This window comes from Heterodontus francisci, chromosome 20 (assembly GCF_036365525.1).
Source record: "Heterodontus francisci isolate sHetFra1 chromosome 20, sHetFra1.hap1, whole genome shotgun sequence".
Classification (NCBI taxonomy): Eukaryota; Metazoa; Chordata; class Chondrichthyes; order Heterodontiformes; family Heterodontidae; genus Heterodontus; species Heterodontus francisci.
Genome location: NC_090390.1, coordinates 63,537,703 through 63,553,930, shown reverse-complemented (window position 1 = coordinate 63,553,930; position 16,228 = coordinate 63,537,703). Strand labels below are relative to the sequence as shown.

The 16,228-nt window shown below is 42.0% G+C and overlaps 1 protein-coding gene across 1 annotated transcript in view; it reads right to left on the bottom strand.

Annotated features, from left to right (window-relative positions):
- The window catches only part of nhlrc2 (NHL repeat containing 2), a 128,637-nt gene that overhangs the window by 35,626 nt on the left and 76,783 nt on the right, over positions 1 to 16,228 (bottom strand). Inside the window, exons 6-7 of the mRNA XM_068052948.1 lie at positions 11,105 to 11,198; positions 5,125 to 5,353 (exon numbers count right to left, since the gene is read on the bottom strand). Of these exons, the coding sequence (XP_067909049.1) occupies positions 5,125 to 5,353; positions 11,105 to 11,198 (323 nt within the window). The remainder of the gene's footprint in view (positions 1 to 5,124; positions 5,354 to 11,104; positions 11,199 to 16,228) is intronic.

Here is a 16,228-nt window from a genome sequence, read left to right as displayed (position 1 = left end):
AGAATATTGCACAAGATAGGAACTCACAGTATTGGGGGTAATGTATTAGCGTGGATTGAGGATTGGTTAACTCTCAGAAGACAGAGAGTCGGGATTAATGGGTCTTTTTCAGGTTGGAAAGACATAACTAGTGGAATGCTACAAGGATCAGTCCTAGGGCCTCAATTATTTACTATCTATATTAATGACTTGGAGGAGGGGGTACAGTGTAATATATCCAAATTTGCTGATGATACAAAAATAGGTGGGAGGGTATGTTGTGATGAGGACATAAGGAATCTGCAATGGGATATAGATAGGTTGAGTGAGTGGGCAAAAACTTGGCAGATGGAGTTTAATGTAGGAAAGTGTGAGGTCATGCACTTTAGTAGGAAGAATCAAAAGGCAAACTATTATTTAAATGGAGAGAGACTCCAAAAAACAGCAGCACAGAGGGATCTGGGCGTTCTTGTGCAAGAAACACAAAAAGTTAGCATGCAGGTGCATCAAGTAATTAAGAAGGCAAATGGAATTTTGGCCTTTATTGCTAGGGGATTGGAGTTTAAAAATAGTGAAGACTTGTTACAACTGTACAAGGTGTTGGTGAAGCCGCACCTGGAGTACGGTGTACAGTTTTGGTCCCCGTATTTAAGAAAGGATATATTGGCATTGGAGGCAGTTCAAAAGAGATTCACTAGCCTAATTCCTGTAATGAAGGGGTTGACTTATCAAGAATGGCTAAACAGGTTAGGCCTTTATTCATTAGAGTTTAGAAGAATGAGGGATGATCTTATTGAAACGTACAAGATTCTGAGGGGGCTTGACAGGGTGGATGTTGAGATGATGTTTCCACTAGTGGGGGAATCTCAAACTAGGGGACATAGTTACAGAATAAGGGGACATGCAGTTCAAACTGAGATGCAAAAGAATTTCTTCTCTCAGAGGGTAGTGAATGTCTGGAATTCTCTACCCCAGAGAGTTGTGGAGGCTAGATCACTGAAAGTATTTAAAGCGAAGGTGGATAGATTTTTGAAATATCGGGGAGTTGAGGGCTATGAGGAGCTGGCACGAAAGAGGAGTTGAGGTCTGGGGCAGATCAGCCACGATCTTATCGAATGGCGGGGCCAAATGGCCTACTCCTGTTCCTATTTCTTGTGTTCTTATGTTCCTTTTTATGCTTGCTTTTCATGGGCAGTCGTACTGCTGGCCTGTTAAAAGCCCTTATTTGCATGTTGTATGCATTCTTAATTCCTTTCCCATTCAAATTTACTGTAAGTTACACAAGTGCAGAGGTTGAACAAAAATCAGAACAGATGCAATTCCAGTGGGGAGTAAGACAGGTGTTGGAGGTTCTTAAGTGCATTAAGGTGGATAAATCCCCAGGGCCTGACCAGGTGTATCCTAGGATGCTATGGGAAGCAAAGGAGGAGATTGCTGGGGTCCTGGCAGAGATTTTTGTATCATCATTAGCCAGGGATAAGGTACCGGAAGACTGGAGGATAGCTAATGTTGTGCCTTTATTTAAGAAGGGCAGCAGGGATAAGCCAGGGAACTACAGGCCGGTGAGCCTTACATCAGTGGTGGGAAAGTTATTGGAAGGGATTCTGAGACACAGGATTTATATGCACTTGGAAAGGCACGGGGTCTGATTAGAGATAGTCAGCATGGCTTTGTGCGTGGGAAATCATGTCTCACGAATTTGATTGAGTTTTTTGAGGAGGTGGCCAAGAGGATTGACGAGGGCAGGGCAATGGACGTTGTCTACATGGACTTTAGCAAGGCCTTTGACAAGGTCCCGCATGGTAGGCTGGTCCAGAAGGTTCGAACACATAGGATCCAGGGTGAGCTAGCCAATTGGATACAAAATTGGCTTGGTGATAGGAGGCAGAGGGTGGTAGTGGAGGGTTGTTTTTCAGATTGGAGGCCGGTGACCAGTGGTGTGCTGCAGGGATTGGTGCTGGGCCCTCTGTTGTTTGTCATATATATTAATGACTTGGATGTGAATGTAGGGGGCATGATTAGTAAGTTTGCAGATGACACCAAAATTGTTGGTATAGTGGAGGGTGAAGAAGGTTGTCTAAGGTTACACCAGGATATAGATCAACTGGGAAAGTGGGCAAGGGATTGGCAAATTGAATTTAACATAGACAAGTGCGAAGTGATGCATTTTGGGAAGTTAAACCAGGGCAGGACATATACAGTGAATGGCAGGGCCCTGGGGAGTGTTGTTGAGCAGAGAGACCTTGGGGTGCAAGTACATAGTTCCCTGAAAGTGGCAACACAGATAGACAGGGTGGTGAAGAAGGCGTATGGCATGCTTGCCTTCATCGGCCGAGGCACTGAGTACAAGATTTGGAACATCATGTTACAGTTGTACATAATTTTGGTTAGGCCGCATTTGGAGTACTGTGTGCAGTTCTGGTCGCCGCACTACAGGAAAGATGTGATTAAGCTAGAGAGGGTGCAGAAAAGATTCACAAGGATGCTGCCTGGTTTGGAGGGCGAGAGTTATAAAGAGAGATTGGATAGGCTGGGTCTGTTTTCCCTGGAGCGAAGGAGGCTGAGAGAGGACATGATAGAGGTATATAAAATTATGACAGGCATAGATAGGGTAGATAGCCAGAGTCTGTTTCCCATGGTAGGGGTGACTAAAACTAGAGGGCATAGATTTAAGGTGAGAGGGAGGAGGTTTAAAGGGGATGAAAGGGGTAAATATTTCACACAAAGAATAGTGGGTATCTGGAATGAGCTGCCAAAGGGGGTGGTGGAGGCAGGAACAGGAGCAACATTTAAGAGGCATCTGGACAGGTACTTGAGTGAGCAAGGCATAGAGGGATATGGAATTAATGCAGGCAGGTGGGATTAGTATAGACAGGCATTATGGTCGGCATGGACGCAGTGGGCCGAAGGGCCTGTTTCTATGCTGTACGACTCTATGACTCTAAATACTGTGCAAACATTTTAAAAAAGCATGAATTATTTTTGAAGGTAGCGTAATTTATATTTCTGGCTTTTCCAAACTTAACAATACTATAGCAATGACCAAATCACAATATATCAAGCTCCTCTTTAGTTTTACAATTACAATGATCTTAAGATTTTCAAACGTGCAAAACTTTTTGTCTGGCCTAGTTTTGTCTGTAGTCATTAACATTTTTTGTTATTTTTGTAAGAGAATATCCTTTCAAGCTAATTGGCAATTCGCAATGCTTTGGAGATCCTGGTATTATTTACCAAGTAACAGGAAGTAGCGTATAATAACATCAAAGATAAAGTCCTTGTGTAAACTAGACTATGACAGAAACATGATATGTGAAAATTTTATTCACTGTGTGATAATTACATATTCGATCTCCAGTTGTGGTTAAAGTGGAATTACTCTCCTGCTTGTTTACGTTTGCCCACATTCCTCAAATAGTTGGCCCTGACAATCAAGCTTGTAAGGATACTGTTTCCTCACCAAAATAAGCTAATTTTGTAGCTTACTTAATAGTACAATATTTGGTCTGTACACTCATCTGCTTCTCCTTTATAACATAGGTAGTTACGATAAGTTAAAATGATTTTCAGTCTTTGCTAAGCTGTGCAGACTACAGGCTTTTTCTTGGTTCACATGTGGCACAGTTCGAGCCCCAACAGACTGGATCACAATGAGATTCAGGTTGAGCACCTCATTTGATCGCAGCATAGCCCCAAGTGAAGAGTTTAACCTCCAGCCAAATACTCCAAATGGAGCTTCCGTTCCCCTCAGCCCAGGTATAAGTTTCTGAGGAAAACATTGCAGGGATTCACACAACCCTACAGGCAAGTCCAGTGTTATTTAAACACTGACGGTAAGCTATTTTAATGCTGGAGTTTAAATAATTTTGTTTGGAAAATCCTGGCTTAAAAGAGTAAAATAAGTATTGTATTCAGAATTGTTTCAAGTTTACATGAGTTTCTTATGTTTACCAGTATATTGTTGTCTTGGAGAAAATTTAATGACACTTCAAACCAACTTCCCAAAATATTTGAAGAAATTTCAGTGACTCATTAACTCTTTACCTAATTGGTAGATTTTTTTACTACTCATGCTTTATTTGCACGTCCTTAGTCGTTTTTCATTGGTAGTTTATTAGCTGCTTTCCTGCTTTTGATTTGCATGTTCCCTACCTGTGCAATTGCGATTTGTTGCTTGTTTATGAAGAAGATGTAAGAAATTTGCACATGCCAGCTGCCACATCCAATGTGTGACATAACGGATGTGGATAATAGGCGAGGTAGATATAAACTTTAATAAATAGATACAAACATCATGGTGGCACATTGATGTCAAAAATGCACATCTTAAATCTGGTCTACATTCATTAAGTGTTACTAAATTATGTGACCAATCTCTATTACGGTTTAGCCTATTGTTTTCTAACCATAAAGGCTTTAATTTAAGGCTCACTTATAATATTTACCATAATCTATGAAAGACTGCTGGAAAGTAAAGTAAATGCTGAATGGAAATTACAGTATAATTTTATGTACCAAATCTGGTCATAACAGAACTGGTTGTATTTTCGCTACTACACTGCAGCATTCTTAATTATTTCTGTCAGCACTTTCTACTCCCAAATCTGAGCACTTAAAATCAGAAATGGAATAGCATAATGTGGTTGGATAAAATATGATACCATATAGTTAATACATACTTGAATTCATTGCATTTCAATATTCTTGTAGCTAACATAAAACAAAATCTAAACACATATAAAACAATCCATTTTGAAAAAATCTCATTTGGACTTAATGCAGCTACATCTCCACCTATGTGTAGTAAAGTACAATCCAGACCAAAAACAACTACTTAAAGAATGAAATGTGGCAAAGCATCTCTTTTGGGTCCCAGTAGCCATCCATTCCAATCACTGAAGTAATTTTATAATTCGCTGCTCATAAGCCAAAATAATGATAGAAAATATTTGGTGCAACTGAACGTTTCTAAAATTTTACTTCCCTCAACCAACTAGTAACATACAAATATATTTATGTTCTGAATTGTTACTGCTATGCATGCATTTCATTTCTATAACTTACTATAGTTAAAAATTTGCATCATTGTGGGTACAAAATTTGCACAACCAAACCTCATTTTAAAATACGAATCATCTTACTTACCAGAGGATCCCTTTCTCCTCCCACCACATTTGTTACAGCACCATCCTTCAGTGATACAGAGCGGATTGTGCTGCTCTCACTGTCAGAAACAAACAAGCAATTCCATTCCTGAGGAGCTACAGACAAGCCTGATGGTTGCGCAAATCCTGCTTTGTGAGGATAGGAATTGTTTCGGTTTTCCTCATTACCACTCCCAGCAAAACGAATGCATGTTCCCTTCTTGTACTCGCTAAGAGAAACAAGTAAATTAATACACACATCAGTAACACTAATATAAACATTTTAGTTGTACTTTGTTGGCTATAAGTTGTCTTTCTCAAAAAAAGGACGAATGAAAATTTTAGAATTTTTCTTCGAGAAATGATGTAGGTAAACCAAGATATGCAAGTACCACTGCAATATTTGTATTGGAACAACAGTTCAGGTGATTATGAATTTCTGAATATGGTCCAATTCCAATTATAAACAGCATGTTCTCTTAAAAATAATTGGACCCTGTTCACATAGATTAGCAAATCAGTTTGTTCTTTCCGCATATGCACCACCATTTTGGAAGCTGTATTAACCAAGTTTTTCAACACACCATTAACATATAGAACATAGAACAGTACAGCACAGTACAGGCCATTCGGCCCACGATGTTGTGCCGACCCTTTAACCTACTTTAAGATCAAACTACCTACATACCCTTCATTCTACTATCATCCATGTACCTATCCAAGAGTCGCTTAAATGTCCCTAATGTATCTGCTTCTACTACCACCGCTGGCAGTGCATTCCACGCACCCACCACTCTCTGTGTAAAGAACCTACCTCTGACATCTCCCCTGGTGATAGCCCTTTCCGCCCTGGGAAAAAGTCTCTGGCTATCCACTCTATCTATGCCTCTCATCATCTTATACACCTCTATCAAGTCACCTCTCATCCTTCTTCGCTCCAATGAGAAAAGCCCTAGCCCCCTCAACCTTTCTTCATAAGACATGCCCTCCAGTCCAGGCAGCATCCTGGTAAATCTCCTCTGCACCCTCTCTAAAACTTCCACAACCTTCCTATAATGAGGCGACCAGAACTGAACACAATATTCCAAGTGTGGTCTAACCAGGGCTTGATAGAGCTGCAGCATAACCTCGCGGCTCTTAAACTCAATCCCCCTGTATTGTTTGCCTTTGCTCCGTGACCTTTTGGTCAGCTATGTGGCCTGGTCCAATCTCGACCTCCTTTGTTATCTCTTGCCCCACCCCCACCTCACCTACTTATAACCTGTGACTTTTCTAATATTTGTCAGTTCCGAAGAAGGGTCACTGACCCGAAACGTTAACTCTGCTTCTCTTTTCACAGATGCTGCCAGACCTGCTGAGTGGTTCCAGCATTTCTTGTTTTTATTTCAGATTTCCAGCATCCGCAGTATTTTGCTTTTATTTTACAGCCTTGTATCACTGCCTGGAATGTGCCTGGGCAGACTGGTAGCAGCCAGAGAGGTATGTGGCTGCTATTAGATTTTATTTTTGGTTTAGGTTCCCTAGTGGTTCATAGGGGTGGAGAAAAGCTGCATCTGAGTTTCCTAGTGTTCCAGAGGGTCCTGGCTTGAACTGTTGATTTGTTTTTTTTTAAATCTGGATTTGTACCAGACCATATTCAAATGTTTTGAGTCTAATGTCAAAGCAGGCCTGAATGTTAATCTGTGCACATTAAGTAATCAGCAATATCCAGTGACAATTTCAGTAGACAAGAAAGAACACTAACTCCTTAAATAATTATTCTGTGAGAAAAGGATGTAAAGCCTCATGAGATTTTCTTTGTTTCTAGAGATTTATAGGAATGCTTGTGTGTATAAAAAGTCTCCACTTTATTTTCCTAAATGCTGGATGACAAAAATATGTAATTTTCAGCACCCCCTGAATAAAAATATATAGAAAGATAGAAATCAAAACAGAAAGTGCTGGAAATACTGTGACGGTCTGGCAGCATCTGTGGAGAGAGAAACAAGAGTTAACGTTTCAGGTCTGTGATCTTTCAGCAGTACTTCCTCCTTCTACCTGTCTAGGCCTAGAAAGAGACATTGGGTCAGAATCTGCAGTCAAAGTAGCTATGAGGCCAATGCTGTTTACTGCTATTTAAGCACAAATGGTACAGCAAATTCAAGCAGGTACCAGATGTGTTGTTAAACATGGATATCCAAACGTTGTTGTCTGAGATGTGCCACTCTGCCATTAGCTTCAAGAAAACTGCATTGTGCTGTCTGCCTCAACATTGAAATGCAGTGAATGACATGCAGTTGCTTATTTGCATGGTAGATATAAAGGACGGCATTACCCCTGAAATAATCAAGAGTGCCAAGCCTGCTCTACTTTCAGCACTCTACGAACTGCTTTGCCTGTGCTGGGACGAGGGAGCAGTGCCACAGGACATGCGCGTTGCCAATATCATCACCCTCTATAAGAACAAGGGTGACCGCGGTGACTGCAACAACTACTGTGGAATCTCCCTGCTCAGCATAGTGGGGAAAGTCTTCGCTCGAGTCGCTTTAGACAGGCTCCAGAAGCTGGCTGAGCGTGTCTACCCTGAGACACAGTTTGGCTTTCGAGCAGAGAGATCCACCATTGACATGCTGTTCTCCCTTCGCCAGCTACAGGAGAAATGCCGCGAACAACAGATGCCCCTCTACATTGCTTTCATTGATTTCACCAAAGCCTTTGACCTCGTCAGCAGACGTGGTCTCTTCAGACTACTAGAAAAGATCGGATGTCCACCAAAGCTACTAATTATCATCACCTCATTCCATGACAATACGAAAGGCACAATTCAGCATAGCGGCGCCTCATCAGACCCCTTTCCTATCCTGAGTGACGTGAAACAGGGCTGTGTTCTCACACCTACACTGTTTGGGATCTTCTTCTCCCTGCTGCTCTCACATGCGTTCAAGTCTTCAGAAGAAGGAATTTTCCTCCACACAAGATCAGATGGCAGGTTGTTCAACCTTGCCCGTCTAAAAGCGAAGACCAAAGTACGGAAGGTCCTCATCAGGGAACTCCTCTTTGCTGACAATGCTGCATTAACATCTCATACTGAAGTGTGTCTGCAGAGACTCATCGACAGGATTGCGGCTGCCTGCAACGAATTTGGTCTAACCATCAACCTCAAGAAAACGAACATCATGGGACAGGACATCAGAAATGCTCCATCCATCAATATTGGCGACCACGCTCTGGAAGTCGTTCAAGTGTTCACCTACCTAGGCTCAACTATCACCAGTAACCTGTTTCTCGATGCAGAAATCAACAAGCGCACGGGAAAGGCGTCTGCTGCTACGTCCAGACTGGCCAAGAGAGTGTGGGAAAATGGCGCACTGACACGGAACATAAAAGTCCGAGTGTATCAAGCCTGCATCCTCAGTACCTTGCTCTACGGCAGCGAGGCCTGGACAATGTATGTCAGCCAAGAGCGACGTCTCAATTCATTCCATCTTCGCTGCCTCCGGAGAATACTTGGCATCAGGTGGCAGTACTGTATCTCCAACACAGAAGTCCTCGAGGCGGCCAACATCCCCAGCATACACACCCTACTGAGCCAGCGGCGCTTGAGATGGCTTGGCCATGTGAGCCGCATGGAAGATGGCAGGATCCCCAAGGACATACTGTACAGCGAGCTCGTCACTGGTATCAGACCCACCGGCTGTCCATATCTCCGCTTTAAAGACGTCTGCAAACGTGACATGAAGTTCTGTGACATTGATCACAAGTCATGGGAGTCAGTTGCCAGTGATCGCCAGAGCTGGCGGGCAGCCATAAAGGCGGGGCTAAAGTGTGGCGAGTCGAAGAGGCTTAGCAGTTGGCAGGAAAAAAGACAGAAGCGCAAGGGGAGAGCCAACTGGGTAACAGCCCCGACAACCAACTTTATCTGCAGCACCTGTGGAAGAGTCTGTCACTCTAGAATTGGCCTTTATAGCCACTCTAGGCGTTGCTTCACAAACCACTGACCGCCTCCAGGCGCTTACCCATTGTCTCTCGAGACAAGGAGGCCAAAGAAGAAGAAGATACAACCTAAACTCACCACAGAAAGTTAAATCTTGTCCATTCTAGTCTAAGTGTCCCTTTAATTATGTGGTAAGTGTTAATTACTCTCTGGCACTGAAAATTAACTATTACAAGTGTGGAGTCTCATTCTTTCTGGTATTAATTGTTGTAGATTTTAAAAACATAAAATTTTAATTTTTTAAAAAACTTTTCCTTTCTTCTCTTTCCGCTTTCTGTCTCAATTCAATCTTCCTTTCCCTGATTTGACTTTGAATTCATTCACTTCTTAGTCCTTGCACGGTTAATATCACAATACTTCAATCTGATTGGTTAAGGAGATACACCATTGCTTATGCTGTCCACTCAGGTCCCAGATGCCTTTTTTCCTTCCCTGTGCCATTACCAGCTTGTACTTTCAGCAACTTGCTACGCAAAAAATTTAAAAACCTAAACGTGCAAGGGCAAGTCTAACTAGCAGCAAATGCCTTTGGATTCACCCCTACAGCAAATTATGGCCCCTAGATTTAAACTGTATGGATTGTTTCCACTAGGACATGCTTGTGAAGCTTTGTTTACATATACTGATATTTAGCAGATATAAATAGACTGCTACACCAATTAACCCATTCCTAATATAATAGTTGAAACAATCTAGATAAGAATAGTCCTTGGCATGTTGTAGGTTTCATCTAACTACAAAGAATATTCTTTTTAAATGTATCCATGGTTTCAGTCACAAAATAATACCAAATTTTATTTCAGGGGTCACCTAAAAAGCTGTAAAATCTTCGTTATTTTTTACGGATATTTAGGATACAGCACTCCACCCTCAATCAAATGGACCAGTGGTCCAAAAGGGCAGGCTGTCTGTCTTCTTGAACAGAATCCTTTTCGTATTGTTTGTGTAACTAACACTAAAGGCCTGCTCAGGTCAGGAAAAAAAAAACCCAATCGGAACCCGACAGAACCACATCGGACCAGAGCCCAACCTGGGCCGAGTCCTTCCATTTTTTCCCCGCACCCAACCCAACCCGACCATAGCGCACTCACTGTACTTACCACTTTTGGAAGGAAGCTACAGCATGAGCGTGATGACGTCATAGAGATGCTCACTGCGCAGACACAGAGTCTCCCTCCTTGACGTCCTGGACTCCCAGCTCAGGTAGATTGTTCAACTTTTGACACTTACTAAACTTAACATCCCTTTTCCTCCCAGCAGAGCAAACGTCAAAACTGTGTGTGTCCAACCCGCACTCGGCCTGACCCGACCCCGAAAGCCGGAACCGGAAGGGCGACTCGACCTGAACCCGACACAGGTCGTTGGGTCCCGTCGGGTTCGGGTCGGGTAGCAAGCCTTTAACTAATGAGTTCCGACGAAGGGTCACTGACCCGAATCGTTAACTCTGCTTCTCTTTTCACAGATGCTGCCAGACCTGCTGAGTGGTTCCAGCATTTCTTGTTTTTATATTATATTAGGCCTTTAACTAACACTATTCTTAAAAACTCAATTTAAACTGTGCTGCTTTTCTACTCTTACAATTACAAAATATAGATACACTTCAGTGCCAAAATTGGAGAATGCTGCAAGGGGAGGGCTTTCATTGAAGTACATATAATATATTCTTGTGTCTGAATTCAAAATGTGATAAACTAAAACTAAATAGCACTACCGAAAGCTGCATTCTTAGAGGATTTGGAGTTCAAACCATCCCTTATCATCAACTGGCTTGCAATGGAATGCAAATCAGGCAGGTTTGACAAAGGGTATGCAATCACTGACCAGCAGAGTAATACCCAGGTGAAGACGACAAAAATCTATGCCAATCGGTCAATTTTAAGCCGCAAATGAAGGTTATGCAAGTTAACTCAGTTTAAGAAAGCCTGCAGAAGTACTCTCAAATATCCAACAAAACATCTCTCCACATATTAAGAATACTGTTATAAAACATTATCCTACAATTACTTACATTCCTTTCGGGAGTTTTCCATCTTCTAGAAAAATAACCCATATCTGATGAGTTCCTGCCATTGCAATAAACAGAAGATTGTCTTCGGTATTGCCTAAAATAGAAGAGTTAGAAGAATTAGAACAATGTGAGGTGATCTCTTTGAAACATATAAAATGCTTAGAGGACTTGACAGGGTAGATACTGAGAGGTCGTTTCCCCTGGCTGGCATCGAGAACTAGAGGTCATAATCTCAGGATAAGGGGGGACGGCCATTTAAGACTGAGATGAGGAGACATTTCTTCAGAGGGTGGTGAATGTTTGGAACACTCTTCCCCAGAGAACTGTGGATGCTCAATTGATGAGTACATTTAATATGGAGATCTTTAGGTCATAGGTCATAGAATAGATTTTAGGACACAAAGGAAATCAAGGGATATTGGGATAGAGCAGGAAAGTTGATGTAGATGTTTAGCCATTATCTTATTGAATGGTGGAGAAGGAGCAGGCTCAATTGGCCATGTGGTCTACCCCTGCTTCTACTTATGTTCTAATAACGTCAAACATACAGGTTTTCACTGTAATTATATCACTGGAATCACAGGTTTACAGCAAAGAAAGAAGCCACTTAGCCCAGCAGGTCTGCACCAGTCGGAACAAAAGAACCACCCAGCTTCATCCCACTTTCCAGCATATGGTCTGTTGCAGGTTACAGCACTTCAGATGCACATCCAGGCAGCTTTTAAATGAGATGAGGTTTTCTGCCTCTACCACCTTTCTAGGCAGCGAGTTCCAGACCCCCACCATCCTCTGGGTGAAGAAATGTTTCCTCATCTCCCCTCTAATCCTTCTATCAATCACTTTAAATCTATGCCCCCTAGTCACTGATGTCTCTGCTAAGGTAAACAGGCCCTCCCGTCCACTCTATCCAGGACCCTCACAATTTTGTACATCTCAATAAAATCTCCCCTCAGTCTCCTCTGTTCCAAGTAGAACAACCCCAGCCCAACCAATCTTTCCTCATAGCTGCAATTTTCCAGTCCTGGCAGCATCCTCGTAAATCTCCTATGTACCCTCTCTAATGCAATTACATCCTTTCTTTAATGAGGTGACCAGAATGCACACAGTACTCAAGTTGTGGCCTAACTAATGTTTTATATAGTTCCAGCATAACCTCCCTACTCTTATATCCTATGCATCAGCTAAGGGAAAGGATTTCACACACTTTCTTACCACCTTATGACCTGTCCTGCTACCTTCACGGATCTATGGACAAAAACTCCAAGGTCCCTCACCTCCTCTATACCTCTCAGTATCCTCCCATTTATTGTGTATTCCTTTGCCTTGTTTGACCTCCCCAAATGCATCACCTCACACTTCTCTGTGTTAAATTCCATTTGCCACTTTTCTGCCCACCTGCCCAGTCACTGACATCTTCCTGCAGTCTACAGCTATCCTCCTCACTATCAACCATGTGTCGTCTGCAAACCGCTTGATCATTCCCCCTATATTTACGTCCAAATCGTTAATATATACCACAAAAAGCAGGGGACCCTAGTGCTGAGCCCTGCGGAACTACACCGGAAACAGCCTTCCAGTCGCAAAAACACCTGTCAACAATTACCCTTTGTTTCCTGCCACTGAGCCAAGTTTGTATCTAGTTCAATCAAGTTAGTCAGACACGACCTTCCCTTAAGAAATCCACGTTGACTATCCTTGATTAACCTGTGCCTTTCTCAGTGACAGTTCATCATGTCTCAGAATTGATTCCAATAATTTTCCCACTACTGAGGTTAGACTGACTGGCCTGTAATTATTCGGTCTATCCCTTGCTCCCTTTTAAAACAAAGGTTCAACGTTAGCAGTTCTCCAATCCTCCGGCACCACACCTGTATTCAGAGGATTGGAAAATGATCAGACCTTCCCCTATTTCCTCCCTGGCTTCTTTTTACAGCCTGGGGTACATTTCATCCGGCCCAATGCTCTATGTATTTGGTCTAAATAGAAATTCATGGCTGTAAAAGGGATTACCACAGACTGCTTCCTTTTTTCATAGAAAGCCATGCAAGGTAATAGACGGTAAAATCCTGTCTGGGGGAGAAAAGTAGTTTTGCTACTATATTACCACGATTTTCAATGAGATGACACAGTGGTATGTGCTAAAAACGTTTCAACTTCACAACTAGGGAAACTGATTTAACACACTACATTCAACTAGTACTGCACTGAATCAATATAATTTGAAATAGAAAAATATTAATGCCGTAGAGTTTGGTAAATCTTATATTCTCGGAAGCTTTTATTACTTCTCCTGTAAACACTGACTCTTTGCTATTTGCTCTTCAGTACTTTGCCCAAGTGGCCATTTTGCCTGTTGAGCTCAGATCATATTAAAACTCCTTCACAATATTGGGTATCAAACACTGGTCAGTTTCCACACAATATTTATTCATAAATTGAACAGACCAGAAAGTAAATGGGAGCTGCTTAAAAAGGTATAGTTAAATCTGTTTTAACAGATAATACCTTCCATTTCAGTTGATATGCCTTATTGCTCACTTCATGTTATTCAACAGCATTATAGCAGAGCCCACTATGCATCCAGTTCACTTCCAATAGGGAAAGACTCCGAGAGACTGATCAGGTCTTTGAACCCTTCGCCTACTTTAGCTTCTCTAACCCAGAGTGATGGAGCTAATTGTATTGGTTGAAAACAGCTAGCTCAGCACAAATTCTGCACTGAACCAGTTAGGCCATTCAGATGATAGCTATATAGCTTTTTCCTCTCAAAAATTAGCAGTTCTATGTTGAAGTTTCAAAAGTAAAAATTATTCCTGGTTGTGTATTTTGATGTTTATTCACTTGATAATACAGAAGTTTTTTTTTATTTTTTTATTTAGAGATACAGCACTGAAACAGGCCCTTCGGCCCCACTGAGTCTGTGCTGACATCAACCACCCATTTTATACTAATCCTACATTAATCCCATATTCCCTACCACATCCCCACAATTCTCCTACCACCTCCTACACTCGGGGCAATTTACAATGGCCAATTTATCGAACAACCTGCAAGTCTTTGGCTGTGGGAGAACACCGGAGCACCCAGCGGAAACCTACGCGGTCACAGGGAGAACTTGCAAACTCCACACAGGCAGTACCCAGAATCGAACCCAGGGCGCTGGAGCTATAAGGCTGCGGTGTTAGCCACTGCGCCGCACTGAAAGGATAGATTAGCAATGCAACTTATCCCATGGCATAACTAAAATAAAATTGCAATGTAGCTAATGAGGATGGATGCAGGATGTAGAGCAGGTTATAAAGAACCATACGGCTTTCAGCAAGTTAATAAAGAATTTATAATATTTTCACATTTCTGTGAATGAGTTTGCCATGTTTATCCTAGTGTCTTTCCTTCTGTTGTCAAGTGCAGGCTGATGACAGCGAGAAAGAATGACAAATAACTGAATGGTGGTGGTTATTATTACACTATAAAACCATAACATAAAAACAGGCCTCTCATTAAGCTGCAGTACAGGCTCTTGGAATTCTTATTGCAATGTTCAGTCAGTCATTCGCTGATCACTGTAGAATTCCTCAATCCAATGATAAAGATAATGGTTTCTAATTTAAAAGAAAACAAGTGACCAAATATGTCAGCATCCCATACATTTTCCAAATATTCTTGTAAAATGTATTAAAAATGTACAGAATATTATGTTAGCTGATACTGGAAAGAAGTAGTTATTCAACATTGACATGTTAAATATATTTAATTTTTCCCAAGGTATTGAGACCAGTAGTCCAACAATATTCATAAATGATCTAGACGAGGGTTAAGACATAAATCAAGGTCCTAAAGATGAAAGACAATGTCCAGTATAAACTGATGAATTGAAATATTTCCTGAAATTAAGTTGTGTAAGTATCAGTAACTTGACACGGTATGGTAGCATAGTCGTTAGGCCACTGGACTAGTAGTCCAAAAGGCTTGGACCATCCATCCAGAGAACAAGAGTTCAAATCCCACTATGGCAATCGGAGAATTTGAATTCAATTAAAAAAATATATCTGGAAATAAAAGGCTGCTACGAGTAAATCTGACCACAAAGTTGTTGGAATGTCATTAAAAAAAGAAACCTTTCCACCATACCTGCTGATCTGACCTCACCTGGCATATCAGTAGAAAAGAGCAAAAGAATAAAACCACATGGACCATTCAGCTGTGACCAAGGCATTGCAACAGGACATGGCAAAAGCACAACTAGCCTAGTTGCTCCTGTAAAGTCCTGGTGCACCAACATTTGGGGGTTGGCGTTAGTTGTGAGAACTGTCTCAAAGAATAGTCACGCATCTGCTAACTGCCATCTTTACCTGATCTGGCCTATATGTGACTGCTGACCCACAGCAATGTGGATGACTCTTAACTGCCCTTTGAAATGGCCTATCAAGCTCAGTTGCATCAAATTGCTACAAAAAAATATGAAAATGGACAGGCCACCCAGCATTGACCTTGGCAGTGAAAAGAACAAAGGCACAACAAGCCCAGTTGACCCTGCAAGGCCTTCTTCTCTAAGATCTGGACAGTTTTGCCAAAATTGCAAGAATTGTCTCACAGACTAGTCAAGCAACAGCCAGACAGTCATACTCACAGGATCATATCTTGCAGCCAATATCCTCGACTCCTCCATCATCCCTAGGTACATCCTATTCCACCAGCAGGATAGATGCACCAGAGGTGGCGGCACGGTGGTATACAGTCGGGAGGGCATGATACCTGGAATCCTCAACATTAACTCTGGACCTCATGAAGTCTCATGGCATCAAGCCAGCATGGGCAAAGAAACCACCTGATTACCTCCTACCACCCTCACACAGCTGATGAATCAGTACTCCTCCATGCTGAACACCACTTGGGAGAAGCACTGAAGGTAGCAAGGATGCAGAATGTACTCTGGGTGGGGACTTCAATGTCTATCACATAAGAAATAGGAGCAGAAATAGGCCATGCAGCCCCTCAAGCCTGCACCGCTATTCAATATGATCATGACTGATCTGACCATGGCCTCAACTCCACTTTCCTGCCTGTTCCCCATCACTCTTGACTCCTCTATATTTCAAAAATATGTCCATCTCAGCCTTGAAT